This window comes from Excalfactoria chinensis, chromosome 26, assembly GCF_039878825.1.
Source record: "Excalfactoria chinensis isolate bCotChi1 chromosome 26, bCotChi1.hap2, whole genome shotgun sequence".
NCBI lineage: Eukaryota > Metazoa > Chordata > Aves > Galliformes > Phasianidae > Excalfactoria > Excalfactoria chinensis.
The window spans coordinates 47,256-64,823 of NC_092850.1; the positions used below are offsets into that span (position 1 = coordinate 47,256).

Below are 17,568 nucleotides of genomic sequence, written 5' to 3' on the forward strand. Positions count from 1 at the left end.
CCCTGAACCATCCGATGCCGCGGATGGGGGCGGCCCCGCAAAGCTCCACCGCCACGCGCGTCCGCGGGGGTCGCGGCTCAGCGCTCGGGCACGGCTGACACCTGCAGGCCGAAGGGGGAAGCGCCGCTCACGCCGAGCGCGCCCCCGTCGGAACGCACGGCCGCGTGCACACGCGCGTCCCCCCGTCTTGTGCCCGCCACGAACACGCGTGTGGCGCTGGCGGCCGTTCCCGACTCCCCGCCGTGTCCGCGGCCTTCCCTGCTCTCCCCGTGGCCGATTCCCCCCCCCGGCCCTCCGTGTCCGCCCCCTCGTGTCCGTGTCCAGCCGCACTCCCTTCGCTCCCACACCCTTTCACATCCATCTCCTTCACCCACGCGCGTACGCGACCGAACTCCTCCCATCCTCGTCACGCTCACCACCCCGCGGTGGGCCCCTTGCAGCCGTCGCCCTTTTAAGAGCGGCCGCGCGGGCGGAGGAGGAGCAGCGCCGGGACGGAGGGGTGGAGGAGGAGGGAGGGGGGGGGAGGGGGGCGTTGCTGGAACAGCCGCGCGCGGAGTGGAGCGGAGGGGGGGGCCGGGAGCGGCGGCGGCGGCGTTGCGGGGACCCCCGGCCCCGCGCGGCGGTTTCAAGGTCCCCCGGGCCGGGCCGAGGCGCAGCGCGGGGCCGGGATGGCGGCGGGGCGGCGGCGGTGACAGCGGGAACGTGCAGGATGTACGGCAAGGGGAAGGGCTGCGGAGTGCCGTCCGACGGGCAGGCCCGCGAGAAGTGAGTGCCCGGGGATGGAGGGGGGGGACGGACGGACGGACGGAGCGACGCGCGGAAGTTTTGGCGCGGGTTTCCGCCGCGGGAATCGGGGCCGGCGGCAGCGCGGGCGCGGGAAAGATCCGACACCCCCCCACGCCCTTATTTCCCGCCACCACCGACGCCGTGTCCCGCGTGTCGCCGTGTCCCGCGTGTCCGCTCCGTGTCACCCTGGTGCGCTCCGCTCCCGGTTCGGTGTCAGCCGGTTCGGTGCCGCGTTGCCGTTCCGCGCACACACGTGGTAGCTCCGATCTCCGGTATCATCCCGGTATCGCTCCGGTATCGCTCCGGTATCGCTCCGGTATCGCCCCGGTATCGCTCCGGTATCGCTCCGGTATCCACGTTCGGTTCTCCCCGCACCGCCCCGTTCCCATCCCGGTGATCACCGCCCCGTCCCGCCCTGCAGGTTGGCGCTGTACGTCTATGAGTACCTCCTGCACGTGGGAGCGCAGAAATCCGCGCAGACGTTCCTGTCCGAGGTGAGACCCCTTTAATTGGGGGGGGGGGTCGCTGTCATATGTATGTATGTGTGTATGTATGTATGTATGTATGTATGTATGTATGTATGTATGTGTGTCCCCCCCCCCCCTTCGGGTGCCCCCATGGATCGTTCTGTGCCCCGTAGATCCGATGGGAGAAGAACATCACGTTGGGAGAACCGCCGGGTTTCCTGCACTCCTGGTGGTGGTGAGTGGGGATGGAATAGGGGGGGCTATAGGGGGCTATAGGGGGGGGTTTGGGAGGGGGCTGAAGTGACCCCTCAGGCTCAATGCAAACGATGCTCTGCTGTTCTTAATGCCCCCCCCCAACCCGGCCCCACTGCTCAGCCCCACAGCTGGATCCAATTTGGCCGTCCCCAAAGTGCACAAAGCCTCAATCTGGGGTTGGGGGGGTTCCCACACAATGTGTGTCATCCCCCCCCCCCCCCCATCCCCCTCCCCCCACTTCGGGTGGGTGCCCACAAACCACCCCACGGCTGCTTCCCATAACCCACTGCTGTTGGGGGGTCATGGGGGGGCTCAGCACCCCAACACTGCAGCACCCCAACACTGCAGCACCCCATCCTGCCCCCCATCCCCTCGCTGGGGGTGAAGGGGGGGGATGGCAGCAATGGGTCCCCCCTCCCACCCCATCCCATCCCACCCTGGGATGCTCCTCCTGATGTCAGGGCCCAGGAATTTGGGCTGCAGTGCATAGCGACCATCTCCAGGCAAACACTGCAGTGAGGGGGGGGGGCGGAACCCCCACCCCATCCACCCCACAGCGGTGCTATGAGCACAGCCCTGTGCCCCCCCCCAGCCCCACATTCACCCCCCCCCCCATAGCCTTGGGATGGGGCTGACTGTGCTGCGGGGGGACATGGGGACACCCGGTGGGGGGGGGCCCTGACGCTTTGTGTCCCCCCCCCAACAGTGTCTTCTGGGACCTCTACTGTGCAGCCCCCGACCGCCGTGAGACGTGTGAGCACTCGAGTGAGGCCAAAGCCTTCCATGACTACGTGAGTATGGGGGGGCTAACACTGTGCCCCCCCCACACACACACACAACCTCTCCCTGCACCCTGGGGTTGTGGGGACGTGGCACACCGGGGGTTAAGTCCAGTGCCAGCCCCCACCTCCCTGCACAGCGCTGACCTATTTTGCACAGCACCGGGAGGGGTAATCCCAGGGGCCGGGCTGTGACCCCCCCCCAACCCCAAAGACCCCCCCCCCAGTGCCACCCTGTGCCCTGCGGGGTGCTCAGAGCCGGCTGGCATTGATGGGGATGAGGACAGGGGGGTGTGTGTGGCTATGGGGGGGGATTTAGGGACACTGAGATCCATAGGGACAGCTGGAGTGTGTGTGTGTGTGTGTGTGTGTGTCCCTGCACCAAGCCATGAGCTGCCAGCAGACGTGCTCTGTGCCCAATGCTGGGCGGGCACAGTGACCTCAATGGGTCCCCAGTGTTTATCATCATCCCCCCCCCCCCCTTCTTTGCTTGGGGGATGGGGGGGGGGAGCAGGACACCCTCAGGACAGCATGGGATGGGGGATGGGGGCTGCGTGATGCTGGGGGCGCCCAGCACTATGGGATGCAGGATGCTGTGCTACCCACAGGGACGGCGATGGATGTGGGATGCTGCAGGACACAGAGCTGCCGTGTGGGGCTGTGGGACCCCATATCCTACACATGGTGTGGGGTGCTGGGGGGGGGTTGTGTGGTCTGTGCAGCTGGGGGTGCTGTGCATCCTGTGGGGTGCAGGGCTTGTGCTGCTGCAGGATGCTTTCCCCCCCCCCCCCATTTCCCTGTGCCCTCCCAGCACCCTGTGCTGCTCAGCACCCCCATCACTGCCACACAACCCCCCCCCAGGCAGTTGGGGCTGCAGCACAGTGTGCCCCCCCCCTTGCCCCCCCCCTCCCAACTCCATCCCTGCTGCCCCCCGGCCCCGCTGCACGGCGCTGATTGCCATGCCGGAATTAATGAGGCTGGCGGTGCAGGTCAGGCCCGTTGCCATGGCATTGCTCACAGATGCAACCCAGGCACTGGGGACCAGGATGGGGGGGGGGCCCTGGGGGGCTCAGCCCCCCCCCCTCCCCAAAACGGTGAGCAGCACTCACAGTGCCCACATCCCTCAGTGCCTTGGGCTTGGATGTGGCTTTCAGCGCTGTGGCATCATGCAGGGTCTCTGTGCCCTTCCTGGGGGGGCTGCTTGGATGTGTCCCCCTCAACTGGGCTGTGCACAGCCCCCCCCCCCTCCCCATGAGCACACACAGTTGGTGGCACCGTGGGTACGGTGACCCCATATCACCATGGGGATAACAGGGCCTGGGGGTCCAGCCTTTATTCTGGGTGAGAGGCAGCAGCAATTGGGGGTCCCAGCCCAGCTCAGGGCCTGCTGCCCCCCCCCACACACCATTTGTGGGCCCCTCCCCCCCCCCCCATTCCCTCCCTCCTGACCTTGCTGCTGCAGGAGGAGCTGGAACTCCCCAACCTGTTGCCATGGTAACTCCTGCTTTGCATCACTGGGCTGAGGAGTGCAGTGGGGCTGGGGGGGGGGACCTGGTGGGGGGGGGCCCACCATGGAGTGTGGCTGGGGGTGCATCAGCAGCATCCCTAGTGCAGGGCAGAGGTTGAGCACTCACCCTTGTGGCCGTGGGCACAGCACCCTGAGATGTGGGGGCACCCACTTGGGGGGGGGGGCACTGCAGACCCCCATCCCCGGAGGCTGAGAGGTGCCGAATGGGCCCAGCTGCCGTGGGGTGCTGCTCCATGGCGGTGGTTACAGTGCTGGGTTCCATTGGGGGGCGCAGTGCTGGGTGCAGGATGGATGTGCCGTGGTGGGTTCTGGGGTGGGCACCGTGTTGAGCTCCAGGATGGGGACCATGTTTGGACCGTGTGGGGCGCAGTGCTGCGGGGGGGGGGGCTGTGATGGACACCAAGTTGGGCTCTGCCATGGAGCCACGCCGGGACCCCCTTTGGGTGTCATGAAGGTGCCGTGATGCACTGCGCCCCAACGGGCCACGTTCTCCATCCTCCAGCTCTGAGCATCCCCCGGACCCCCCCACCCCATATTTGCTCCCCGTCCCCCCACCCTGCACTCCGTCACCTCCTGGGGGTGGGGGGGGGCGCGGTGGGGGCCGAGGGGTTAACGGGAGGAATGCGCGGGGCTGCGGCGCTGTGGGGGGGGGCTGTGGTTGGTGGGGGGGGGGCTGTGGGGTGCCGGGCTGCCTGGCCTCCGGCGCTGTTGGTTTTGGCTGCCTGCACAGACTCTCCATTGTCTTGCAAATGATTTGTGCATGGCTGTAAAGTGAGTTCAGCTGGGCCCGGCCCCGATCCTGCGGCTGATAAATGAGGTGGGGGCCCCCGCAACCCCCCCCCCCCCCCCTTCTATCCCCAGCACCCTCAGCTTTAGTGCGCGCCCGCGCCGTGGGGCAAAGAGCCCCAACCGCCCCCTGACCCACAGCGGGACCCCCCGACGGCACGGCCTGAGCACGGCACGGCTGTGCCTGGAGTGAGCCGTGTCCTCAATGGAACCCACCCGCCAGGTGTCAGCCGTGGCCGCAGCGCCGCCGTCCCGGTGCCGGATGAGACCCCCGTTCCCTGCGCCCACGTCTGCGCTGCGCCCCTCGGGGATGTCCCCACGTTGGGGACGTGGCACCCCCTCCCCTGGCTGTGGGCTGAGCCCCGTCCCCTCACTGGGGTCCCCCCAGGTGGTGCTGGCCCCACGGAGCCCCCCCCCCCTCTTCTCCCCCTGCAGGAGGGGCAGCGCCTCCCCCCCCCCCCTCCTCCTCCTCTCCCCCTCCTCCTCCTCTCCAAATTGAATCCAGTTGTGGCAGAGACAGCGCAGGGCCGAGCGGAAAGGCAGCGCATTCCTCCCTGCTTAACAGCTCCCCCCGGAGCGGGGCTGGCAGGAGAGAGGGGCCGGGGCCCCCTGCAGTCCCCCATGCAGCCCCCCCCCCACAGCCCCACCGACCCCACAGCCCCCTCCCCAAGCCCCATTGCAGCCTATGGGTGGGCATCACCCCTGTTCTCCCTGCACTGCCCTCTCTCACGCCGACCCCGCAGCCCCAGCAGTGCTTGGGGACCCGGGGTGTCTGTGGGGGGGGGCACAATGGCAGTGTCCTCACAGCCCCACATGGCAGCTCCCTGCTGTGGGGTGCTGAGCCTTGGTTGGGGGGGGGATGCAGTGCTGCAGGGCTGAGCTGTCCCTTCCCCACAGAGCGCAGCGGCGGCTCCCAGCCCGGTGATGGGGAACCTGCCCCCCAGCGATGGCATGGCGGGGGGGCCCATGCCTCCTGGCTTCTTCCAGGTACACTGTGGGGGGGGGGGAAGATGGTGACGGCTGCTATGGTTGAGCTGCTGCAGCCCCCAAACCTGGGGGGGGGGGGGGGGGTGTTCACTGGGTGATGCCCCCATCCCCTGCCTCCCCCCTCTGTCCCCCCCCCCCCCCCCCAACTCTGTTTCTCCTGAAGGCCCCCCCGGGCTCGCAGCCATCTCCGCACGCTCAGCCTCCTCCCCACGCCCCCACCACCCCCATGATGGGGCCGCACCCCCAGGTAAAGCCGGCTGCCCCCCCCCTCCCCCATCCCCCCCCCTCCCCCTCCCCTCACCATTGCTGTCTCTCTCTTACAGCCCTTCATGTCCCCCCGTTACCCCGGCGGCCCCCGCCCTGCGCTGCGGATGAACCAGGTGAGACCCCCCCCTCATCCCCCCCCCATTCAGACCCCACAGGAGCACAGAGCTCCACTGTGGGTCCCGCAGTGCCCTGACCCCCCCCCTCCCCCCCCATTCCCCTGCAGCCACCCGTGGGTGTCCCCGGCTCTCAGCCGCTGCTGCCCAACGCCATGGACCCGGCCGCGCGGGCACAGGGTGAGTGGGGGTCCCGTCCCCGGTGCTGTGGGGGGGTCACCGCGCTCACACCCACCCCCCCTCCCTCTGCGCAGGGCATCCGAACATGGGGGGCCCAATGCAGCGCATGAACCCCCCCCGAGGCATGGGTGGCATGGCACCACAGGTGAGGGGGTGGGAGGGGATGGGGGGCTGATGGGATGGGGATGGGGAAGGGAATGGGATGGGAATGGGGAGATGGAGAGGTGGGGGGTGATGGGGACTGGGATGGGAGGCAGGGAGGGGAGAGGGAGGGGGATGGGGACAGGGTAAGTGGGGGGGCAGGGATGGAGCTGAGGGCAGACAGGGTTGGGGGTGGGGGGTGAGGGTTGGGATGGGGAAAGGGGGAGAGGGATTGGGGTTGGGGATAGAGCTGGGGATGGGGAGAGGATGATGGGTTGGAGCGCAGATGGGAACGGGATGAAGGGCCGATGTCTTTGGGGACAGGAATGGGGGAGTGGACAGGAATGGGGCTGGGATGTGGAGGGGGGTGGAGTTGAGGGTGGGCTGGGGGGGGTCTCAGCCTCCACTCACCCCCATTTCCCCCCAGACCTACGGCAGTGGGATGCGCCCCCCCCCCAGCTCGCTGGCCGGCCCCGGCATGCCTGCCATGAACATGTAAGGGACCATGGGGGGTGTGTGTGGGGGGGGGACACAGGGACAGGAGCACCAGCCCCCCCCCACACCCCTCCCTCACCTCCAGCCATTCCCTTCCAGGGGTCCTGGTGGCCGCGGGCCATGGCCAAACCCCAATGCTAACTCTGTAAGTATGGGGGGGGGCTGGGGAGGGGGGGAGGGGAGATGAGGGGGGGGCTGCACACCCAATGCTGACTCATCCTCTTGCCCCCCCCCACCCCCCCATAGATCGCCTATTCCTCCTCATCCCCCGGGAACTACGTGGTGAGTATGGGGGAGCCACGGGGGGGGCTGTGCTGGCAGTGATCCCATAAGCCCCCCCCCCCGACCTCTATTCCTCTATGTCCCTGTAGGGCCCTCCCGGTGGCGGCGGCCCCCCCGGCACCCCCCATCATGCCCAGCCCTGGTGGTGAGTGTCCCCCTGCTGTGTGCCCCAGGCTGTGGGGAGGTGTTGTTTGGGGGGGGGGGGGCTTACTCACCCCCCCCCCACACATCCCATGCTCCCCACAGATTCCACCAACTCCAGTGAGAACATGTACACCATGATGAACCCCATCGGGCCGGCGGGGACCCGGCCTAATGTGAGTGACTGATAATATGGGGGGGGTATACTGAGGGGGGGGGGTTCCCCTCACCTCATCTTGTGCTCACTCCCTTTGTTGCAGTTCCCCAATGGGGCCGGGGGCCGGAGGGGCCCATGAGTGGGGATGAGCGCAATGGAGCCCCATACATGAACGGATCCTTAGGTGGGTGCCACCCCCCCCCTAAAAATCCATGCTCCCCCCCCATCAAGCAAGGTGCTCCCCCCCCCCCCCTTCCACCCTCCCATTGGGGACCAGCACAGCAGTCTGATCCCTGCAGTCCATGAGCTCCATCTGCGGGCTGCTGGGCAACCTGCAGGATGAGGGATGGTGGGGGGGGGGGAACATGGCTTGGGGAAGGTGGGGGGGGGGGCAGAGGGGCTGGGGGGGGGCCGCTGACAGCGCTGCCGTCCTTTTGCAGGCTCTGGGGACATGGATGGGCTGCCCAAGGTGAGTGTGCAGCCCCTGTGTGCTGGGACCCCCCCCCCACCAACCCAGATCCCCCCCCCTCCCATCAGCACTCCTATGCCCTGTAGCCCCCCCTTCCCACACACATTGGCACCACCACAGCTGTGCACCAGCACTGCCACACACAGGGATGTCCTCATAAGGACCCCCCCCCCCCCAGTTATGAATAAGGACCCCCCCCCCAGCTATGAATAAGGACCCCCCCCCCAGCCCTGTGCACTGGAGCCCCCCATGAACCAGCACCCCTGTACACAAGGGGAGGTCTTCTACTTGGACCCTCACATGCTGGGACCCCCAAGCACTGAGAACCCCCCCCAATGCATAGAGCCCCCCCATCCACTGAGCCCCCCCATCCACTGAGCCCCCCCCATCCACCATAGCACTGCACATCACCCCCCCTATACCCCAGGACCCCTTTCTCCCCCCCACACCTTCCCTTACACCACGACCTCCCCCCTCCCCACTAACTCTCTCCCTTTCCCCCCCCCCTTATTGCAGAGCTCTCCCAGTAACATGGCAGGGCTGAACAACCCCCCCGGCACCCCGCGGGACGACGCCGAGATGGGCACCAATTTCTTAAACCCCTTCCAAAGCGACAGCGTAAGGGAGCCGACTGCCAGCACCGGGGGCACCAGGGGGGGCAAACGGAGAGGGCGGGGGGCACGGGGGGGTGGTCGGGGCTGGAGGGGGGGCCGGGCAGCCTGCAGAGCTCCGGCTGATCCGTGGCGATCCCACACGGTACCGGATGGGGTCGGACCGTGGCAAAGCATCCCGGAGCTGTAATGATGGTGATGGTGATGATGATGGTGATGATGGGACCCCCCCCAACCCACACCGTGCCCCCTCCCCCCCCGGCCCTCTAACCCTCTGGTGTCTCCGGTCTCTCTTAGTACTCGCCCAGCATGACAATGAGCGTGTGAGCCCAGCGCCGAAGCCGGCCGAGAACCCGACGCCCCCCCGCGGTGCCAAACCCCCCCCCCCTCCATTAATTAATTTGTCTGTATTTAATAACCACCCCGACCCCCCCCGACCCCCCCCCCCCCCTTCCCAACCCGCCCCTCCCCCCCAACCACACACCCAAAAAAAGAACAAAAAAAGGAAAAAAACGACCGCCCCCCCCCCCCCTTCTTAAAGAAACAGTAACACTACAGCTCAGCCTCTTCACCGTGGGGCAATCACGGCTGGGACCCCCCCCCCCCCGCTGCCGGACCCCCCCCCCACCCACACAGCGATGGCAAAGGGCAGGAGGGAGCCCAAAAGTGGGGGGGGGGGGTTCTGCTCCTGTGATCTCCCCCCCCCGTCCTGCCCCCAACTCTGGGCCACACAGCACTGTGGGGGGGGGGGGGGAGGGGAAGTATTTATCTGGGGGGGGGGTCGCAGTTTGCTCCCCTCCCCCCCCCCCCTTTAAAAGCACACAGCAACGTGCCGCCTGCTGCACACTCAATTGCAGTGAGCTGCCATGCTGTGGAGCTGTGCCCCCCCCCCCTCGGTGGGTAGAAACCCCCCCATCATCACATGAAAGGGGGGGGGCAGCCACATTGTGGCTCTGCCAAAGCCTCAGCATGGAGGTGGGGGGGGTCACGCTGCCAGCAATACCCCCCCTCACACCCAGCAGCCTCCTGCCAGGCTCTGCAGATTAAAGGGGAGGAAGGGGGGGGGGGGGTGTCAAGCCATACCTCCTTGGAGCCCCCCCAGCTCTATAGGGCAGACCCCAGTGCAGAGAGCAGCCACCCCCCGCCCCCCCCAGCCCTGTCTGCGTGCTCACACAGCACTGTGATCTTCCTGCCCCCCCAAACCTGAGCGCCAGACCACGCCCCCCCCCCCATCTCCCCCCAGCCCCCCCCCCCCCACCCAAGGGACCACTTTAATATGAAGGATTTGGGGGTTGGGTTTTGGGGGGGGGGGTTTCTCCTCCTTTTCCTTCTCTTTTGTATCAGAAAAGACCTCAGCCTCCCCCCCCCCCCGACTTTTACCCCCCCCCCATCCTCTATCGCGTGCCCCCCCCCTGTACAGCCAACCCCCCCCTTTAGTTGTTCCATATAGGGGGAGCCCCCCCCTCTTTCTTAGCCCCTTTACAGCAAGCATTGCTTATGGGAACAAAAGGGGAGGGGGGGAAGGAAAAAAGGCAAAGAAAAAAGAGGATTTTTTCTCTCCCCCCCCCCCCCAAAAAAAAAAAAAAGACCAAAAAAAAAAAGCAGGAAAATAATAATAATAATAATAGGACAAAAAAAAAAATAAGAGCAAAATGAAGCGACCCCACATCAATAAATGGAAGCTGGATTTTTTCAGAAGGCAACGTTTGGTTCCATGGGGGGGTCAGTGGGGGAGGGGGGGGCAGGAAGGGGGTTGATGGGGGGGGGGGATTGATGTGGGGGGGGGGGGTTGATGTGGGGGGGGGTTTATTGTGGTCTAATGCTTCACAGTGTCACTTTGGTGGGGGCCCACATCGCACCCCCCCCTCCCAGCCCCACAAATAGCTCATAATAGAAAAAGAGAGGGGGGGGGGGGGGAAAGAGTGGGGAGCCCCCACCCCTGCCCTCCCCATACAGCAGAGACCCCCACCCCGCTGGTTGTTGTGGTGGGGGGGTGGGGGGGGTGCACATCCATAGGGGTGGGTGTTATTCGGCCCCATCGATGTGGAGGGGGGGGCGGAGGGTCCCGGGGTGCCCATTGAGTTGGGTTGGGGGTGTCGCCTTCTTGGGGGTGACGGGGCAGGCGGCCCCCGCGGGGCAGCAACGTTTGGGGCCGAGCGGCGGCCGCTGCATCTTGTGCTCCAGCAGCATGTGGTTCTGGGGGGGCAGCCCCAGGCAGGCCCTAGAGAGAGGAGAGGGAGGTGGGGTGGGGGGGGGGGCTGCAGGTACCCCCTGATATGGGGTGAGAAGCAGAACCCTGTAGGATTGAGACCCCCCCCCACCACACACACACACACCACAGACCCCAAATGTTGGCTAATGGGACCCACTGGGCACCTCTGCATTGGGAATGGGGACCCCCATACCCCCCCCATGGGCATCACTGTGAGTCACTGTGGGGTCCCCCCACCCCATAGGCTGCACTCCCCAACCCCAAGTGGGTACCTCAGGATGTTCTCAATGCAGCTGCGCTGACGGAAGAGCGCGTTGACCACGGGGGTCCCTTCGGGCACCAGGGGGGCTTTGCAAAGGAAGGCGACGATGGAGAGGATGCTGTGGAAGCTCTGGAACTCGGGGTCGCTGTCGGTGCAGAAGGTGATGCGCTGGCACAGCTCGGTCAGGATGGCCAAGTCCAGGATGATGGGGCTGGCCAGCAACGAGTCCTATGGGCAGAGAAATAGGGGAGGGGGGTCATGGTGAGCCCAGCATAAGGTGAACCCCTTAACCCCCCCCTTAACCCCACAGCCCCGCACCTCGCACGTGTTGTGGATGACGATGGTGTTGGTGCCTCCCATCATGATCTCCGAGGTGTATTCATCCATGGCACGCTTGCTGTCCCCCACGTAGGGCACGTATTTGATCACCACCTGCACAGGGACCCCCATCAGCACCCGCTCCCCCTGCAGACCCCTCATCTCCCCCCCCACCCGGAGCCCACTCACGCAGTGGTCGGGTTTGTCCTGTGGGCCATACAGCACCGGGTTGGCCTGCACCGTGTCATCCACCACGTTGCTCTTGGAGATCTCCTTGGAGCGGAACTGCTGCGGCGCCGAGAGGTTCTTCCCATCGTTGTTCCCCAGGTGGTTGTAGCTGACGATGGACCTGATCTAAGGGGGGGGGACAGGGGGGCACAGAGGGAGCCATGGGAGGGGGACAAAGGATGATTGGATTCAGACCATCAATGGTGGACAGGTCAACCTGGCTCCATGTCCATCCCAAAGGGGACAGGTCAACCCAGCTCCATGTCCATCCCAAAGAGGACAGGTCAGTCTGGCTCCATGTCCATCCCAAAGAGGACAGGTCAACCCGTCTCACACCCCAGCTCACCTTCAGCCCAGCTCCCACCAGGAAATCCACCAGCACCGATTTCAGCTTGGTCTGCCCCGATTTGAAGTCGTCCCCACAGATGAAGACACGGTGCTGAGCTGCCAGCTCGATGGCGCCCGGCACGAAGGTGTTCTGGGGTGACCCATTGATGTAGGCACAGCCCTCCAGGATGCTGGCCACGGCGAACAGCGTGGATGGGGACACCTCCATGTCTCTCTATGGGGACACCGTGGGGGCTCAGCACTGCAGCACATCCACGTCGTCCCCCCATCTCCCACCCCCTCACCTCGATGGCCCGCAGCAGGTTGTCGGCGCTGTCGTTGAGCCCTGGCACCACGTCACAGAAGCGCTCGGTGTTGGCTGTCCAAAGCACCATCACTTTGTCCACCCCACTGCTCGCCTTGAAGTCCCGGATGTCCCTTCGGATCTGCTCCACCTGCAGGGATGGGGATGCAGATGGGTCACCGTGGTGTCCCCCCCCTCCCACCATCCCTATATGTCCCCCATCCCCAGCACCTGCTCAGCCTTGGAGCCGTGCAGCACGTTGTCTGCCCGCTCCTCCTGGTTGGCAGCGATGAACTCGGGGATGTAAATGGAAGGTCGGGGTTTCATCTGCTCCATGTGAGGCCACAGCTGCTCCTGCAGCCCCCAGTCCAGCACCTCAGCACGTCGCATGGCCTCGGCCAGGTTCAGAGAGGAGATGTCCCACCCTGCACCATGGGGTCACACTCAAGGCACGGCCCCCACCGCCCCCAACCCAGCCCAGCCCCCCTCCTACCATCAAAGACGATGTCGTTGGGGTGCACCATGGGCAGCAGGTCCCTGAATGGCACATAGACATCCCCAGCAGGGCCGGCACCCAGGCACACAGTGGAGGCCTGCAGCAGCGAGCCGTAGTAGTTGGCTTTCTAGAGGTGGGGGGGCAGAACGTGAGGGCCCGACATCCCCCAATCCCGCCCCCCCATAAAACAAGGGCACCCAGCAGGGCCGGCCCCTCAGCGCACACCCACCTTGCGGCCGGTCTTGGTCATCCAGGACAGCCCCAGGCGATTGGCCAACACGGCCGCAGTCACCGTGGTGCCGTTGTTGCCCCCCCAACCCACCAGCATCAGCCCCAGGCGGGGGACGTGCCGCGCCGTGCGGAAGGTGAAGCGCGTGGAGCAGGGCCGGACCTGGGCACGGGAAAAGGGGGAGGATCGGGATGGGGGCAGCCGGCGGGGATGGGAGCCGACGCCGCCCGTGGGTGTCCCCGCGTCCCCTACCTTGGTGACGCCGCCCTCCCTGCAGACGTGCGCGGTGCTGTAGGTATATTGCGCCTCGATGAAGTCTTTGCTGTACGCGACGTCGGGGCTCTCCACCACGAAGGGCTCAGCCATTGTTCCCGCTGCTGGGATGGAAGGAAAACGGGACCCCCCCCAACACACACACACCCCGCTGGGACACGGCGAGGAACGACGGCTCTGAGCCCGACCCCGGGACAGCCGTTACGACGGGGGGGGCGCGAGATGCGCGGTCGGCAGCGGGGGGACAGCGCGGCCCTCGGGGGCGGCGGGCGCTGCGGGGACGGCGGCGAAGGGACGCGGATGGCGGGGCCGACCCCGCGGAGGGCGACGGTCGGACACGCGGAGCCCCCCCCGCCTCTCCCCTCCCCCGTCACTCACCTGGAGCCGGGCGGCTGCCGGCGCTGCCCCGCGGGGATGTGAAGGCGGCCGGGGCTCCCCCTCCGCGCCCGCCCTTAAGCGGCTCCCAGCGCCCGCCCCCCCTGGCCCCGCCCAGCCCAAAACTTTCCATCGGCTCCGGATCGCCCCCCCCGCAGCCCCCGCCCCGCCGCCCGCACGTGCCCCGGTACCGGCGGTTCGGGAGGGGACACGGAACGCGACCCCAGACGGGGTGAGCGCCGTCCCGGTGCGTTCCTCTCCCTCCCGTCCCGGGCTCTCACCGGCGCTCGGAGCGGACGGGCCGGGCCGGGCCGCCTCCAGGAGGGGAAAGTGGCCGCTGACCCGGGAAGGGGAAGTGGCACCGGGGCCGGGGGGTCCCGCCGCTGCCTTCCGCCCATTCACTGCCCCGCGCCGGCGGCTTCCGGAGCCGAGGGGGGGCCCGGCGCCTTCCCACGGTGCCGCTCCCACGGTGCCACCGCGGCCGGGCACCGCGAACCGGAGCTGCCGCCCCCTGAGCCGCCCCCCCCACACACACACACCGCAGCCCCCCGGCTCGGCCATCCCGGAACCCCGCGGGGACGCCCCGCAGCACCGTCCGTCTCTTTCCCCGTCACCGACGGACGGGCGGTGGGACGGCGGGGAGGTCCCGGTTCCCGTTTCAATGGGAAGAATCCGCTTCAAAGCATCCCCCGGAGCTGAGCGACGCCCCGAACCCCCCCCATCCCCAACCATCCCTTCCCCCCCCTCCGACTCTCCGTCCTCCCCCACCCGCGAGGCGTGAGGACAGCTCGGCCGCCGCCCACCCCGCGAGCGGGGATGGGGAGATGGGGACCACCGGGAGCAGCGGGCACCGCGCACGTCGGGGCTGCGGGTGGTGATGGTGGTGATGGTGGTGATGGTGGACGGGGGGGACACGGCCAAGATGGGGGGGGACACCTCCGGGATGGGGGGATGCGGGCGGCCCCGAAGGCCCCGTGCAGACCTCGGGCGCTGGAGGAACAATGATCCCTCAGAGGACAAAACGAAGCCCGCGCTGGAATTCCAGCGGCTCAGCAAATTATTGAAACAAAAATAACATTTCTTTGTACAATAATCCATCGGGCGGGGAGGGTCCGGGCAGCGCTGCCAGGGGCCGAGAACTGGTATTTTTCCACTGCTTTCCTCCTCTTTTTTTGTTTGCCCCCCTCCCACAACTCCCACCATTGTTCCTTCCCACCCCTCCCACGCGGCGCTGTTCCCTCGCACCGTGGGCTCCGTGCCCAACGCCTCCGCTCGAGGCTCGGGGCTGGCGGGGACCCAACGCCGCGCAGCCATGGCGACCGGCACGGCCCCGCAGTAATGGCACCGCGACCCCCGTCCCACGACCCCCCCCCCATCCCCAGGGAGGACTCCGGTCCCGTTCTGTGCCCGCGCGGATGCTCGTGGTCCTTTCCCGTCGGGTTTTGTTCCCTCTATATGCGATGCTCCCCCGTCCTCGCGTCCCTCCGTCGTGACCTTCCAGGACCTGCGCACCTGAGGGCGGATGGACGCGTTAAAAGGGACGGACGGACAGACCGGGGTCGGGGGGGGGCAGTTATCCTAACGAACATCCTTCTGCCGCCCTGGAAAGGCGTCCAGCCCCACGGACGGAGCGGCCCGCAGCGCTGTGCCCGCACCGGGCGCTACCCGGGGCCGCTGCGGTGCTGCTGACCGCATCGCCTCGGGGCGGCACCGCGGGGGCTCCGCGCGTCCCGGCAACCGCAGCCGCCACCGACGGGCGCACAGAAGCGGGAAGCTGCCGCAGTCCGCCCGGCGTTGGCACGGAGGGAGCGCAGTAAATTTCCACTCGGAGTTCATTAGCGCTCGGCCTGACCCCGGCTGCGGCTCCCGGGGGTGCGGAGGAGGCGCCCGGGGACACCGGGAGGGGACGGAACCCCGCGTTCGGAGCGGGGATCCCCGCACGTGGCCGGGACCGGCGGTGAACGCGGGTGATGGATGGGAACGCAGCGACGGGAGGGGGCTGCGAGGGCGGCTCTGCCTCCACCTGGAGCCGCTCTGCGTGGGATGGGGGCAGCGCTCGGCTTCATCTGCGCCCCCTCTCTTCCTCCCCCACCCCCTCCAGCGCTGCGGTCTCGCTGTTATGGAGAAGATGCTTCACATTTCCCACCCCCATCACGGCCCGTTTCCCCGTTTCCAGGTTCTCCCCTCGTTCCGAAATGAAAGATGGGCCCTCATTGTTCGCTCGTTTCCCAATACAGTGAATTTATTATAATGTTGCAAAATCAGCATTCAGCTTTTTTTTGTGTGTGTGTGTGTGTGTTCGTTTTTTTAGTGTACAAAAAAAAAAAGGACACCAGAGCTCTTAAGAAAAAAGATCAGGAAAGCTGAAGATTCCGCCGCCTTTCAATGGGAACGTTTTGGCAAAGTGAAAAGCTCTTCATTGTAAACTCCAACTCCAATGGCTCAATAGAGGTTTATCCACAGTACGATATGACAAAGTAAAACACGGTATCAATAAGTTAAAAGATCAGACTTTCAATCACCCTTCAACTGGTTTTCTAGTCACCCAAAATAGCGCAGGGTTCGGCCTCGCTTGAACTTCCTCATCTCTAAAAGGGAGAACAAGAGAAACGAAAAAGGCAGATCCGACTACGGCCCTTCAACGCGGTCCGAAAGTGAAGCGGAGAAGTCGTTGGCTGCTAATTGGGGCTCACAGTTTCTGGATGTTCATTAAATATTCCATCTGTTATTTTGAAAGGAGTTCCGGAATATACACGGCAATGTACACAATAGGGCTTCGTATACAACTCTGTTTGCAAAAATAGCTCATAGCAGACGTATAAAGATCGGGGATCCAGCTCTAAACCATCCCCCCCCACCCCATCCGACCCCCAGGAGCCAAAAAAACACCCCAAACAAAACCCAACCACCCCCATTGCAACTGGGAGGGATCAGAAGTGTTGCCATGGAGGATCGGGCCCCGGCGCTGTGATGGTGCTGAGTGGGTCAGTGTTGGTTCTGTTGATGTTGGGTTGGTTCTGTTGGTGCTGCGTTGGTTGGTTGGTGCTGGGTTGGTTCCATTGCTGCTGTGTGGTTGGTGCTGTGTGGGTTGGTTGGTGCTGCATTGGTTCTGTTGGTTCTGTTGATGTTGGGTTGGTTCTGTTGCTGCTGTGTTGGTTGGCTGGTTGATGCTGGGTTGGTTCTGTTGATGCTGGGTTGGTTGGTTGGTGCTGGGTTGGTTCTGTTGATGCTGTGTGGGTCGGTTCTGTAGATGCTGGGTTGGGTGGTTGGTGCAGTGTTGGTTCTGTTGGTGCTGAGTGGGTTGGTTGGTGCTGTGTTGGTTCTGTTGATGCTGCGTTGGTTCTGTTGATGCTGGGCTGGTTCTGTTGGTGCTGGGTTGGCTGGTAGGGGCAGTGTTGGTTGTGTTGGTGCTGGGTTGGTTGGTGTTGTGTTGGTTGGTGCTGTGTGGGCTGGTTGGTGCTGGGTTGGTTCTGTTGGAGCTGCATTGGTTGGTGCTGTGTTGGTTGGTGCTGTGTTGGTTCTATTGATGCTGGGTTGGCTGGTTGGGGCAGTGTTGGTTCTGTTGGTGCTGCATTGGTTTGTGTTGTGTGGGCTGGTTGGTGCTGAGTTGGTTCTGTTATGCTGGACTGGTTCTGTTGGTGCTGTGTGAGTTGGTTGGTGGTGTGTTGGTTGGTTCTGTTGATGCTGGGTTGGTTCTGTTGGTGCTGTGTGGGTTGGTTGGTGCTGGATTGGTGCTGTTGGTTCTGTGTGGGTTGGTTGGTACTTGTTTGGTTCTGGGTTCTGTTGATGCTGTGTGGGTTCTGTTGGTGCTGAGTGGGTTGGTTGGTGCTGGGTTGGTGCTGTTGATGCTGTGTGGGTTGGTTGGTGCTGTGTGGGTTCTGTTGGTTCTGTGTGGGTTGGTTGGTACTTGTTTGGTTCTGGGTTCTGTTGGTGCTGTGCAGGTTCTGTTGCACCCAACCAGACTGAGATTGTTTCCATTGGGTTTCATACAGCCGATGGACCCTTGTGGTAGTTGAGGAAGGGAAGGGGGGGGGAGGTGTGAAAATAGGAAGAGCTGCTCAGGAAAAGCAGAGCTTCCCTTTGCTCCCCGCGGGGCTGAA

General features: G+C 65.3%; 2 protein-coding genes across 4 annotated transcripts; one reads left to right on the plus strand and one right to left on the minus strand.

The window, feature by feature from the left end:
• The first annotated feature begins 420 nt into the window (after positions 1-420).
• SSBP4 (single stranded DNA binding protein 4) lies at positions 421-8,880 on the plus strand. The gene is given in 20 exon segments (XM_072357379.1): positions 421-765; positions 1,208-1,280; positions 1,427-1,488; positions 2,215-2,299; positions 5,499-5,588; positions 5,752-5,835; positions 5,912-5,968; positions 6,079-6,148; positions 6,223-6,293; positions 6,717-6,784; positions 6,884-6,929; positions 7,031-7,066; positions 7,156-7,188; positions 7,190-7,211; positions 7,313-7,383; positions 7,468-7,528; positions 7,531-7,548; positions 7,805-7,833; positions 8,350-8,451; positions 8,742-8,880. Coding segments are annotated over 20 exon segments (1,164 nt in total). The 5' UTR covers positions 421-709; the 3' UTR covers positions 8,772-8,880.
• Positions 8,881-10,042: 1,162 nt separating this feature from the next.
• On the minus strand, positions 10,043-13,832 carry ISYNA1 (inositol-3-phosphate synthase 1). Of its 3 annotated transcripts, none has more exons than XM_072357484.1 (11): positions 13,750-13,832; positions 13,073-13,197; positions 12,821-12,982; positions 12,589-12,718; positions 12,327-12,520; positions 12,097-12,246; positions 11,811-12,026; positions 11,426-11,590; positions 11,237-11,350; positions 10,929-11,146; positions 10,043-10,665 (listed from the first exon to the last, which is right to left on the minus strand). In XM_072357484.1, the coding sequence occupies exons 2-11, from the start codon at positions 13,184-13,186 to the stop codon at positions 10,470-10,472; spliced, it is 1,659 nt and encodes a 552-aa protein (XP_072213585.1). In that variant the 5' UTR covers positions 13,187-13,197; positions 13,750-13,832; the 3' UTR covers positions 10,043-10,469. The 3 variants fall into 3 exon arrangements, with proteins under 3 accessions (XP_072213585.1, XP_072213586.1, XP_072213588.1); XM_072357485.1 differs by lacking the exon at positions 13,750-13,832 and adding an exon at positions 13,472-13,730 and having other exon boundaries at positions 10,115-10,665; XM_072357487.1 differs by lacking the exon at positions 13,750-13,832 and adding an exon at positions 13,472-13,729 and having other exon boundaries at positions 10,115-10,665; positions 13,073-13,194.
• Between the last annotated feature and the right edge of the window lie 3,736 nt (positions 13,833-17,568).